This window comes from Sinohyriopsis cumingii, chromosome 16 (genome assembly GCF_028554795.1).
Source record: "Sinohyriopsis cumingii isolate HCF-2022 chromosome 16, ASM2855479v2, whole genome shotgun sequence".
Lineage (NCBI taxonomy): Eukaryota > Metazoa > Mollusca > Bivalvia > Unionida > Unionidae > Sinohyriopsis > Sinohyriopsis cumingii.
In genome coordinates this window covers 14,139,608-14,154,381 of record NC_142976.1, presented here as the reverse complement: position 1 = coordinate 14,154,381, position 14,774 = coordinate 14,139,608, and the positions used below count along the sequence as shown (strand labels likewise).

At 34.8% G+C, this 14,774-nt stretch overlaps 1 protein-coding gene across 4 annotated transcripts in view; it reads right to left on the bottom strand.

Annotated features, from left to right (window-relative positions):
• The window catches only part of LOC149779968 (inositol 1,4,5-trisphosphate-gated calcium channel ITPR2-like), a 187,233-nt gene that overhangs the window by 165,997 nt on the left and 6,462 nt on the right, over positions 1-14,774 (bottom strand). For 2 of the 4 annotated variants that reach the window (XM_089936684.1, XM_089936686.1), the window contains exons 5-7: positions 11,308-11,343; positions 5,325-5,441; positions 4,395-4,530 (exon numbers count right to left, since the gene is read on the bottom strand). In XM_089936684.1, the coding sequence (XP_089792810.1) occupies positions 4,395-4,530; positions 5,325-5,441; positions 11,308-11,343 (289 nt within the window). The remainder of the gene's footprint in view (positions 1-4,394; positions 4,531-5,324; positions 5,442-11,307; positions 11,344-14,774) is intronic. The other 2 variants (XM_089936687.1, XM_089936685.1) reach the window with 1 other exon arrangement.

Here is a 14,774-nt window from a genome sequence, read left to right as displayed (position 1 = left end):
TCAATGTAGTTTATGCTGATGCTGAAAACATCTGAGAAAACAACAATGCAGAGATCTGCGAACATGGTTCCCCTCTGCCTTCTGATATAATCCAAAACAGTCAAGTTGTCAGATAGAAATGAGAACACCCTTTCCACACAGTGTCTCCTGCCACAATTAAAAGGCATTTGCTATTGCCTTTATCTCTGGGAGACATGCATAATGAGTACTTCTAGAGGGTCAAACCCCACTGACTTTTTCAAAGGAGGACCACAGGTGGACACTCCTGCTTGTCATTCTTGCATCTTTTGCAGATTGTAATTTCTGACTGCAGATTCTGCAATATGATGCCTGCAGTAAACTAAGTGGGGTTATCACATATGTTGAGGTGAGACCAGATGTGGACCAAAATTGGGATCACCTGGTCTAGTGGTCAAAGTTTCAGCTGCCACTGGGATAGAAAATATAATCTACAGTGGTCTTCTGAACAGGCAACACTGGAACAATAGAGATCCGCTGCTGCATTGAGACCTAAGAGTAAAAGAAATTCACAGGCTGCAATTCAATTCTGAGCAAATGGTAGACACCAATAAAATGATTTTTAAGGCACATTCCAGATTGATACAGCTTCATTTCAAGTGGATTTTGAACTTTATACTCAAGTGAGTGGAAGGTTGGGATGGAATGATATCAGATCTGTTTTTGTTGACGAGGTATCCATGTGAAGCAAAAGTGAAACAATGAATTTCCTGTCTTTATACAGATTTTGAAGAATGTCATCCTGGAAAGTCATGGACATGGAGGTGACTCTGAAGCATGACTTCATTCTTGTCAAGATCCTGGGACAGATTTTCAGACTAAATGAAAGTGCCTTGAATTGGCATGCCACATCTATAAATGTGAATTTCCAAGAAGACTTGTGAATGGGATTGTGGAGATATGCATCTTGCAGGTCTAGGCTGACTATGAAGTTGCTCTCCAGAATCACTTTGAGAACTAGTATTTTTGTCATCATTCTGAATCATGGTGCCCAAATGAAGTGCATGAGATTAGACTTATGACTCAACAAAGCTTGCCATCAGCTCTGGCAATCAAGAGCAGTGTGAAGTAAAATCCTGGTGAGATTGCATTGTGAACAATTTCTATTTGCTTTCTTGTAACAAAAGTATTTATCTTTTGCTACGAAACATTAGTTTTGAATAGATCTCTTGGTAGGTATGTTGCAAAGGGAGCCATTGACAATGGGGATAGTACATTCAACATGATCTGGAAGCTCTCGGAGACAATTTGCAACACCCACTGGTCATGAATGCAGAATCTCTACCATTCTGAGGCAATGAGATAACTGAAATGGGCATCAATTTGGTCTCTCAGAAAGAGAAACTGTTCTTACTGACCCATGTCTCATCATGTCTGGACATTTGTGGCCCTTGGTTCTCATCATGGGAAAGGGCTTGGAGGATAGTTTTCCTGCTTGACCTGCTGTAGGGGAATACTTGCTATTGCTCTGATATCTCTAATTGGAAACAGACTGAGACAGGGGTCACTGGACCTGTGAGTATTTTGCCAAAAAATGCCAGACTGTTTCTTGGCCTCAGATCTGATCAAGGAAAAAAGGCTGGAAGAAAGTGATTGTAATCTGAGATAGCCTGAAAGTGATCTTTCAAGAAAAACAAATGTAAAGCAAAGCAAATCTTTATGAATGCAGTGGATTTCCAGGTACAACCATGGCACCTGAAAGTAGTGTAGACTTGCTCTTTTGTGATATGTGCCATAAGAGAGAATGACTCCAAGCATGTCCATCAATGGGGTTCTCGATGGGCTGTACTCAGACTGCTAAATAAAAGTATGAAGCATGGACACTGTTGCCACAACATTCCAAATCTGCTGTTGGGCATATAGGAAGGACTCTAGACTGCATGTACCGAGGAAGGTTTTAATATTCCCAAGCCCACAGGGTTCCTGTCCACAGAATGGACTTTCATATGAAAAACCAGTTTGTGTCTTATAAACATGCAGGTTGAAATCTTATGGGAGTTTACAATGTGAAAATAAAGGCCTATTGTCACTTGGGACCTGAAGCTGTCTCTCAAAGCAATATAGTATGTCAGCAACTCTACCAGTTGTCTAAATGGTGGCTGGTATTTCTTAATAGATCAATATATGCAGGAACATTATAAGTGGCCAATGATGTAATAAGTGGATAGGGACAGAACTCAGGTGGCAAAATCCTGACAATCTCTTTGATTAATGCGCAGGAGGCTGAATCTTCTGGGTTGAGAAAAAAAATGGTGCTGGTAAGTATGAACCTCCAAACATAAAGACACTTGACTGCAATTCATGTAACAACTGAAGCAAGATGAGTGTGCAGGCTGGGGCATAGTTATTTCCAGGCATTCAGTAATGTTCTAAGACATGTACCTTGGCATCTAAGGATGTGGTGTCACCTGATGATAGACCTGTCCAGTACTTTTCCATGATACCTCCAGGAGTCTGTTACTGTGTAGCATGAGACAGGTCACTGATTCTTGTACCATTATACAAGATGCCTGAGTCAGAGCCTGGGCTCTGTAACATTTTTTTAAACAAAACATTTTTTGAACTTTACATACCACTGAACAGTTCCAAAGTCACTGTAGCTCCTTTTGTTTATGTACAGTATATACATCCATTTGCATTATCCAATTTTGTTTATCATAATTTACAAACTGAAATAGTTATAGCAAGAGGTAAAGGACATACATGAAATAAAATGATAGCAACCTGAGTGTGGTACAGTATGCATACTGTTAATGTAATACATTATGTGGTACAGTATGCTCACTGTTAATGTAATGCATACTGCGGTACAGTATGCACCCTGTTCATGTATTACATTATGCACAGTGTTAATTTATTATATATATGTAATTGTCAGCACTGTTAATGTATTACATATACATAACTGTCAGATGAACGTCAGGATTCACTAGTTGATGAGGGGTGGGGTGGGGTGAGGTATAGTTTGGAATTGTTTCAATTCAATGGCATCATTTCTGTTATCGTATACCATGCACACATTTTTACACATTTGGTAAATGTTGCAGCCTCACATTTTTCTTTCAATAGTTGAATTTAATTAAGGAGTGATGCTTAATTTACATTTGACTATCTTTGTATTACTAAATAAACAAGAAGCAACACCTGTAAACCCTGACATCATTCACACATTCACAAAGGATATTTGTATGTATAAACACCACTGTATATACCAAAGAAACACATGGGGAAAGGAAGAAAAAACCTTGGATAAGCAACATCATATCTGGTGACACACACTGTGTTACATTTTATGCCTATCAAATCAGGCAAAATTCCAGAAACAAATTAAGAAACATACCCGAAACATTTCATCAGTTTTATTTCTTTTATCATCCTCAACAAAATCATTCAAGTTTTCACTGAATTTCATCCAAAATTTCCCAAGTTCTTCTCTTCATACACACAGACAAATATAATCTTTGAAAGGCCTGTGAACTTAAAATACATTTATTTCACATGTATATTTTTTGAGTATGAGTGGGATCAGTGATGGGATAATCGTGTAAAAGTTTAAAAGTCAAGTCTAGAGAAATCAGTACTGAAAAAGTCGAGACTTTGTTTAGGAAAGAAGATGGATTTGTCTAGCAGAATCAATCAATACATCAGGATAAAAAGGATATCAAGATATCTTTGCTAGAATCAATCAATACATTAGGATAAATAGGATATCAATATATCTTTGCTAGTATCAATCAATACATGAGGATAAATAGGATATCAAGATATCTTTGGAGAGGTCTGCTAGCTTGAATAATAAGGGGTCAATTTGTGTTATCTGATCATTGTAGTCATCTGGGTCACTGTAGTCATCTGGGTCATTGTAGTCATCTGGTAATTGTAGTCATCTGGGCACTGTAGTCATCTGGGGCACTGTAGTCATCTAGTCATTGTAGTCATCTGGTCACTGAAGTCATCTGGTCATTGTAGTCATCTGGTCACTGTATTCATCTGGTCATTATAGTCATCTGGTCATTGCAGTCATCTGGGCACTGTAGTCATCTGGTCACTGTATTTATCTGGTCATTATAGTCATCTGGTCATTGCAGTCATCTGGTCATTGCAGTCACTGCAGTCATCTGGTCATTGTAGTCATCTGGTCATTGTTTAGTCAGAGTCAGCATTTAAACATACAGGATAAAGTTTGTTTTCATCAGCTCATCCATAATTCCCATACAGTGCACCACCCTACCTGAAATAGCAGGAAACAAAAGAATCATTTTAGTGTATTGGCTGAATTTTTTTAAAAATTTTAAAAAGACTAACTCAAGCTATCTAGAATCAGATAATGAAATATGAGGTGGAAAAACAAAAGTTAAAAGTGAAAGACTGCCAACCTTTTGCTTTGTCTTTGGGAAATGGGGCATCATGCCTACCATCCAGCTGACAGAGAAGGGGAGTCAACAGGTGTCTCACATCCTCAATATCACTATAGTAGCCAAACTTCACGAGGTACTGCAGCAGTCTCAACACCTGCAAACAGTAAAAGGCCTATAAGATCAAAACGGTGTAGCATATTTTCTTAACACTTATCTTGAATAAACTAAATGATGAGAACACCATGCGACCATTAATTCCCAGCCTGAAAACAGTCCACAATGTTTATCGTTATGATATCTTCAGAATTACTTTTGAAATTAAAATACTTTTATTCTACTTTACAGGGGAAAAAAATGATTTTAAATAATTGAAATTTTTTGGGTTAATATGATTCAATCTTTTGAAGAAGGCACTAAAAAGATAAATGCTAAGTTTCCCAACAGCAACTCAGTCATAAAAGGAGTCCTTCAAAAAAACTAAGGATATTTCTTCTCATATTTTTGGCAAAAGGTTACCCTGTGAAAAATTCTTGAAACTGATATACTCTATACATGATTAAAATCAAATTAGTTGTTTCATTTCTAAATCTTCTCCTACAAGTGTAAATTCTTATAGAAATAAAGTCATTGGACTTTGTAGAAATTATAATTTGCACTGTTTTAGCTCTCAGAAATGCATGCTTTAGATGCTTATATCTGTCTTGTCTGCATGCATTCATTTCCAGTGTAAATATTTTAAAATTTTCACTGAAAAATAGAAAGATAACCATTAGGCAAACCATCACTCTTAAAAAAAAACAGCCCCCCCCCATCATGTAATGGCCACTCCAAATTAAGTTACTTTTCAGACTTAAATTACACTTCATCCAAGTACAAGCCATTCATTCTTAACTTGTTGCTGACACATAGTATCTCAAATTAGACTTCATTCACACAAGATCACATTACCTGCTCAATTAAGAGATTGTGTCCTATCTCAGATGCTATCATTTGGCAGTTGCATTTCAGAAAGTCCGCCAGCCAATCTCGCAGTACTGGGAATATTGTGACAAGATCCTTGACCACCTGAAAAAATGGAAAAGAGTCAATCTGCTTAGGCATTCCGACAGAAAAATACAATAAGTTTTACTGATCCATGTGTATGATTCATTCTGGAATTAAAAACATTACTGACTTTTCTAGCTTTTAAAATCATCAAGAAAAGGGTAAACATGTAAACTATATGAAACCGACAGTTCTTCTGGTACTGTACGCTTGCATATAAGTTGATCCAAATATTAACAACAGACTCATATCTATCTTTACACAATGAACCAACATATCTGGGCTTATGTATGTTGTTGGGACTATTCAGTATAACAAATAATGCAAGACCCAGTTTGCCTGTGCATCATGTGATGGCAGATCTGGGTCTATCTTGTTTGAACTATTAAACAGCTATTCAAAATGAATAATAGAAAAAGAACTGAGATTACAAATAAACAGAACAAATCATTCCACACAAATGGTTTAACAAGCATTTGGGAAATATGATATTGGGACATTGAAAAGATGTAAGGAAAAATGTGAAGCAAGCAAAAAGAAATGCATTCTACATAAGCAAGTTAACTATGTAGGCAATGGCAAAAAGGAATGTAACTCTGCAGGCAATGGCAAAAAGGAATGTAACTCTGCAGGCAATGGCAAAAAGGCATTTAACTATACAAGCAATGGCAAACAGGCATGTGAAATATGTCTTAAAATGCAAAAGATACTTCATTCATATTTATGGGCAGTGAAATACTTTTTGTGAGTGGGGTGACAGATAAAAACAGATAATTACATGCATATGTTCCCCATAAAATGAGAATACTTGTGAGTCTGGTGTTCTGGGATAGTCATATACATAATGAGAATTATGTTACTCCCTAGCTATTACAAAATTGTACACAATGAGAATCATGTTACTCCCTAGCTATTACAAAACTGTTCACAATGAGAATTGTTACTCCCTAGCTATTACAAAATTGTACACAATGAGAATTATGTTACTCCCTAGCTATTACAAAACTGTACACAATGAGAATTGTTACTCCCTAGCTATTACAAAATTGTACACGAGAATTATGTTACTCCCTAGCTATTACAAAATTGTACACAATGAGATTTGTTACTCCCTAGCTATTACAAAACTGTACACAATGAGAATTGTTACTCCCTAGCTATTACAAAATTGCACACAATGAGAATTATGTTACTCCTTAGCTATTACAAAACTGTACACAATGAGAATTGTTACTCCCTAGCTATTACAAAATTGTACACAATGAGAATTATGTTACTCCCTAGCTATTAAAAATTGTACACAATGTGAATTATGTTACTCCCTAGCTATTACAAAATTGTACACAATGAGAATTATGTTACTTCCTAGCTATTACAAAATTGTACACAATGACAATTATGTTACTCCCTAGCTATTACAAAATTGTACACAATGAGATTTATGTTACTCCCTAGCTATTACAAAATTGTACACAATGAGAATTATGTTACTCCCTAGCTATTATAAATTTGTACACAATGAGAATTATGTTACTCCCTAGCTATTACAAAACTGTACACAATGTGAATTATGTTACTCCCTAGCTATTATAAATTTGTACACAATGAGAATTATGTTACTCCCTAGCTATTATAAATTTGTACACAATGAGAATTATGTTACTCCCTAGCTATTACAAAACTGTACACAATAAGAATTATGTTACTTCCTAGCTATTACAAAATTGTACACAATGTGAATTATGTTACTCCCTAGCTATTACAAAATTGTACACAATGAGATTTATGTTACTCCCTAGCTATAACAAAATTGTACACAATGAGATTTATGTTACTTCCTAGCTATTACAAAATTGTACACAATGTGAATTATGTTACTCCCTAGCTATTACAAAATTGTACACAATGAGATTTATGTTACTCCGTAGCTATTACAAATTTGTACACAATGAGAATAATGTTACTGTTAACTACTAAAGAAGAGTCATGTGGAAATTCTAAACTTAAACAGTGGATTTTACCATCTGCCTTATTTTGATTCACTCTTTTTTGCATTTGGAAAACTGCTACACATTTTGGAGAATATTATTTAAAATTTATTTGGTTTCCAATTATAAAAAAAAAGAAAAAAGAAGAATGACATAGAAATATGATCTATATGAATTACATGAAGAAAATTATATTACATTTCTCTAATAGGCTGAAATGAAGCTAAAACACCTAACTTGGCAATTTTGATGAAAGATATGTGATTTGTTTGTCAGTTTTGAAATTCTGAACTATATTTATCCCTGTCCTTTAGTTTCTGAACTATATTTATCCCTGTCGATTAAGCACTGTTAACTGACACCTTTGCTTGTTTAGGGCTTGTTGAGTTAGTAATCTACACTATGCTTTGTTTAGGGCTTGTTGCAATAGTGATCTACACCTTTGTATGTAATAGGGTTTGTTGAATTAGTGATTGACACCTTTGCTTGCTCAGGAGACAGACTTCCTATTGCATGTCATAAATTAATTTACTTGAATTTAAAAACTGACAACAATATTACAGCTGCAAATAATATAAAAATATTTGGATGAAATATCTGAGCAAATTTTACACTGATTCAGCCAATGGTTTTCTTTGCAGTTTGTTGACAAGACAGAACTTACAAGGAAATCTATTAAATTGAAAAATAAACTATAGTCATTTACCCAAGATCTCACATGGTGGTGGAGGGAGTTGGTGGGGAGATTACTGTTCTGCCATTTTCATAAACGAGTGTTGTCAGGGTTTTATATTAGAATAGACACCTTAGAGCATGTTTCAGTGAATTGTGCATCTGATAATTTTCAATAAAAAAAGTTAAATCTTAAAGTTGTTTATGTTCATTATCTGCATAAGCAGCAATCAATGTTATGACAGTAGTTCTACACTGTATGCATTAGAAAGACACATAAAGACATTAATAACAAAAACTGCATTTCCATCACTGCACAACCATGCCAAGCACTGTTAGTTAGAGATGCTTTTCCAAGTGCTCAATCTTTTCTAATTATCAATTCATTAAATTTAGTGGGGATTTTTACAAACATGTCCTTTTGAAAATAATGCATAAATAATTTGATTTTTTTAAAAAGAAACCTGAAAGATAACTGACTCAGATTAATTAATACCCTTACTGACCAAACATTTTAACAATTCGTACTTGTTGGTAATCTTTAGCTTAGTTTAGTCACATAATGAACTCTTGAAGACACTCACTAGAAGTCAATATGCAATATTTTCACAAATAATTTTCAAAGTCTCCTGAAAAGGATAAAAAATATTCTGAAGTGCTAAAAACAATAAATCAATACTTGTATATTAGTGATCGATAATGTAGTTCACATGGAACTGTCAGGGCAGACATATTGACTGATACAAAAACAATATGACCACGCAATGAAGATACTGCAAATACTCTGTTCTCCTTAACCAAATCTTTAAAAAAAATGACTGATGTTGATTTGGAGGAAGAAACTAAACAAAATTTGGTTTCTGAAACTATTTTACAAGAAAAATGCAGTGAGTGTAGACAGTAATAGGGGCTCCAGGAATCTTACAAAATGTAACAAGATGTACTGTATGTACTCGCTTACAAGTTGAGACCAATAGCAAACTGCACAGACCCAAATCTGTCATTGAATAATATGCTGACAGATCTGGATCTAAGCAGTCTGTAAGGAGTAATCAGTGGAACAAACAACATGGACCCTGATCTACAAGCACAGTATACTACTGCAGATTAGGATCTTTGTTGCTTGCAACTCGACTCAACTTATAAGCAATTATAAACGGTATATTTAACTTTGAAACTAATGCAGACAGCTAACTTATCAATGAGAAACAGGTGCCTGAACCTGTATCTGTCACCACATCACATTTATAGTAAAAATCCTAATATTTTTGCAGGTTTGCTAAGAAAACACAACAAAAATTCTATAAATAATGTTAACCTTAAACACTGCACAGCACTTAGAGCAAAGCACTACATGAATAGAAACAGGAAATCAGGGGCCATAACACTCTCTAGGGTATTTTTAAAAATGCTGACAAGTGAATTATGCCATTCAGCATTGTATCCAGTCTTATGTTCATGAGCAAATAAAAAGAATGGGATGTTTCATGCAGCACACATGTGATTTTACCAATAGAAGGACAAAAATACCACATAAACAGTTTTCTTGAAATCTACCACCTTCTAACATTAATAAATGAAAAACTGGAGAAAAAGATTTGTACTGTTCTTTTAATGTGTTCTATACACTCATTACAGAATCAAGTGAGAACCAATCTACTGTGGATTGGAACTGTTTAAGCAGTGCAATGATGTGTGGCTGAGTAATCGGATTAGGAAGTCAAACATGTGTACACAACATCATGGTGTTCATTGATATTGTTGTAATCTGGACAGTTTCAAGCCAAATGCTTTTTGAGGTGTTATACATGATAAAGGGATTAAAGAGTGTTCAACACAGCTCTTTACTCTTTGATTAATATTGGCTGACCATTGGCAAAGGTGAGACGAAATGTGACCGACCCAAAAATTATTTCAGCAGAAACACTTGAGCAAGTATTTTAATATTTTGTCTTGCCTTATTGCTATTGTGATGTTCAAGATGTTTTAAGTGGAATATTTATGTGCAGTTCATATAGTTGTTTGGTTCAATTCATGTAAATGCTAAATTGTGAGCTTTCTCCCAAAGCTATAAAAAAAAAAAACACCAAACAAGAAATATGAGCCTGAGGAATGAATCTCAAGTCCAATTCAAAAACTTTCTCCTCAGCGTTAACATAGCTTGGAGAAGTATTGGAGAGCAGTCAGCAGGCTAGAAAAAATAAAATTTGAATTCCTTTTGCAGGTTAAGTATGGCTGTTTTGTCACTGCCACATTCTAATGCTCATACAGAGAGGACTTTCTCCATATTTTTCAAAATACAAATGATTCAAGAGAAAAACTGGACCAGAACCTACTGACAGCCTGTAAAGGGAAAAACTTAATAACTGTACTGTATGTCATCAGTGGTCACCAGTCAGTAATCTAATATCAAGAAAACTAAAAATGCTTGCGGATGTTATATAAAATCTTTGCAGTAAACTATGAGATAAAGAGGTCTTCCTATTTTTCATTTAATTGGCAGTGCGGACTCATATTATTTACTTATTATGAAAACACTGCCATAGTATGGAATACATATTGTGGCAAAAAATGCACTTGGTTTGTTTTGAATCCCCTTAAAACATATAAAATTTATATTGACAAAAAAATTACCAATTTAGAAACCAATTTACTGCAAAAATTTTTAAACCTAGTAGTTTGATGTTCTGATTCTGTCACAAGCATGATTCAGTTGAAAGATACAATTAAACACAAGCTATAAAACCCTGCCAGTAAGGATGGTCAAAACTAAATCAAGCCCAGCTTGAAAATAAATGATAAATATTGGTTTCTCCAAATTAAATACCATCAATGCAGTATTTTCATTAGCTATTAGAGGAAACGTAAAATAGGATATGTAGCTGTATGGAAATGTAAATTAGGATATGCAGCTGTATGGAAATGTAAATTAGGATATGCAACTGTATGGAAATGTAAATTAGGATATGCAACTGTATGGAAATGTAAATTAGGATATGCAGCTGTATGGAAATGTAAAATAGGATATGCAGATGTATTGGGATATTACCTTAAGTACAATAATACAACAGGTCTAACCTTCCACCAGCTGAGTCATAAATATCACATGTGATCTAAAGTGGTAAGAAAGGTGTCTGATATATATTTAACAGAGAAAAAGACTGGACAGTATGAACAGCATGGAACAATAGTAAACAAAATATTCTAGTCAGAGTTATGTCCCCTACCTGTGAGCCACTGCAAGTAGAGGACTCCTGCACGACCTAATGCCAGAAAGGAAAGCATGCATATATAAGCACTGTCAGGGTTAAATGCACAGCTGACAATCTTTCTACATCATCTACTACAACAATAAAACACTTCTAAAAAATGACATCCACAATTTCATTATGTACAAAATTATGAATCTCAAAGTAACACACAGGGCTTGCCAGTAGCTTCCTATGAGTCAGTGGTTCTTCCTGGTATCTTCCTGCACTAAAATACACTAGCTGCCATGTATATAACCTAGTATGTGCTCAAAAATGGCAAAACCCCACAAAACCAAATGAATCATCTATTTTGTGAAAAATATTGTTAGTTTGCACAGCAAAACAGCATTCAAACAACTTGAAAAAAGCATCTCTATTTTCTTGAGCTATAGTTTTCCTTTAAATATTTATATTTTGTCAGCAGCAATACCATAACTTCATGCATGCAAATTTAATGTCAGTGATTGTGCAAGTCCAAATAATCTATTGAACATCACCTCATAAATGTGAAACATACAGATTTTTTTTATTGAACATCAGTTTACCAATGCAAAATATGCAGATCTTGTTCAATTTAACAGGCATAGTACTTAGGGAAGGCAGTTTTTTTTATAAATATATGCCAGGGTACTTTTGATAATTCCAAATTTATATGAAAATGATACAAAATTTTGAAATGCATCCATGATCGATTATTCCATGTTAAAAATTTCTTTACTGGATACCAAGTACTTTTTACAGGATCAGTTTTTATGTCATTTGTCACCTTGTACAGCATGGCGAAGAGGCAGTGTATCATAGCAAAACTGTATATAGTATTTTCATCTGCTATTACATTTTCATCAGTAATTCAGAAATTCCACTTTGCAGATATGTTCATGAATGACATTTCGTATAAGTGGGTAATGTTTCTCTTTGAAGCAACAGACTGACTATCCTAGAAATATTAGTAAATTCTGACTGAGCCAAAGGAAATAAACTTTAGTTTGTAGATAGTCTCCATATGCTTATTTGTACATATTTCTCATAAGCTTACATGAGTATTGTTACCATAGACTTAAATGTACTTAGACCCCATAGGCTTATTTGTACATATTTCCCATAGGAGCATTTGTACATAGTCCCCATAGGCTTATTTGAATATAGTCTCCATATGCTTATTTGTACATATTTCCCACAGGCTTACATAAACATAGGCTTATTTGTACATATTTCTCATAAGCTTACATGAGTATTGTTACCATAGACTTAAATGTACTTAGACCCCATAGGCTTATTTGTACATATTTCCCATAGGAGCATTTGTACATAGTCCCCATAGGCTTATTTGAATATAGTCTCCATATGCTTATTTGTACATATTTCTCATAAGCTTACACGAGTATTGTTACCATAGACTTAAATGTACTTAGTCCCCACAGGCTTATTTGTACATATTTCCCATAGGAGTATTTGTACATAGTCATCAAGGGTTTATTTGTTCATAGTTACCAGAGGCTTATTTGTACATATTTCCCATAGGCTTATTTGTACATATTTCCTATAGGCTTATTTGTACATATTTCCCATAGGCTTATTTGTACATATTCCCCATAGAAGTATTTGTACTTAGTCCCCCTAGGCTTATTTGTACATATTTCCCATAGGAGTATTTGTACATAGTCCCCATAGGCTAATTTGAATATAGTCTCCATATGCTTATTTGTACATATTTCTCATAAGCTTACAGGAGTATTGTTACCATAGACTTAAATGTACTTAGTCCCCATAGGCTTATTTGTACATATTTCCCATAGGAGCATTTGTACATAGTCCCCATAGGTTCATTTGTTCATAGTTACCAGAGGCTTATTTGTACATATTTCCCATAGGCTTATTTGTACATATTTCCTATAGGCTTATTTGTACATATTTCCCATAGGCTTATTTGTACATATTTCCTATAGGCTTATTTGTACATATTTCCCATAGGCTTTTTGTACATAGACACCATATCTTCATACATGATTTCTACTAAGAACCTCTATAAACAGCATAGAACATCCCCCCCCCCCTTTTAGAACATTTTGAAGAAGAAAAAAATAGAAGAAAAAAAAAAATCGCAAGAAACACCAGGCAAATGCAACAAGAAACCAGCGATGTAAAGCAAGCAGGACCGTTCCCGAGCTCTCCTTCCCACTAATGACTGCCAACCATTCAACTGTAGGGACCTTTATGGACCCACAGATTGAGGCCACACTATCAGGGTTCCTTGAATCCATAAAAGCCTGGGGAAGGTGGCACCATCCCCTTCCCCAGGAACAACTAGCAGACTGCGGTGCAGTCAGAAAAAAGTGGCACATGCACAATTGTGCGCACGCCATTATAATTAAACTCAACAACAACGATGACACCATAGGCTTATTTGTACATATTTCCCATAGGCTTTTTGTACATAGACACCATAGGCTTATTTGTACATATTTCCCATAGGCTTTTTGTACATAGACACCATAAGCTTATTTGTGCATATTTCCCAAAGGCTTATTTGTACATAGATCTCATAGGCCTATTTTTATATATATAGTTCCCATAGGCTTATTTGTACATAGTCCTCATATGCTTTTTTGTACACAGTTCCCATATGCTTATTTGTACATAGTCCCCATATGCTTATTTGTACATAGTCCTCATAGACTTATTTGTACATAGTCCTCATAGGCTTATTTGTACATAGTCCTCATATGCTTATTTGTACATAGTTCCCATAGGCTAGTTTGTATGTACTGATTGTTCCCATAGTCAAGTTTCTACACTGTCCCCATATACTAATTTGAACATAGTTCCCATAGACATGTTTGTACATAGTCCCCACAGTTTAGTTTGTATGTATAGTCTGATAGTTCTCACAGGCTAGTTTGTACTTAAGTCCCCATGTGCTTATTTTGAACACAGTCCCCATATGCTTATTTAAATATAGTCCCTATAGGCTATTTTCATATAAGAATCGCCAATAAACTGAACCAAATATCACATAATAAGTCATAATGCATGTTAGAACTTCATACAAAAAACATCACTGATATATGCAGACCTGTTGAATGCAAAACACTGTGATTTCACTATTCTTTGCAGGATACCAATTTTCATGGATTTCGTGGTTGCTCAAAGTCACAAATGTAAAGACCCAACAAACAATCATCCTTCTGTAAAAACTATAGGCCAACTTTCTCAATCCATGAATTTAAGTTCCCACAAAAAGTGACACTTTTAGCAAAACCATGAAAATTGAGAACCATAAAAGTAAATGAATTCACAATAGTCAACTAGAGTGATCCTTGGATAGTGCTGTGGATATAATCAAAAGTAATCCTTGGATTGCAAGCACTGTGGATGTAATCAAAAGTAATCTTTGGATTGCAAGCACTGTGGATGTAATCAAAAGTTATCCTTGGATTGCAAGC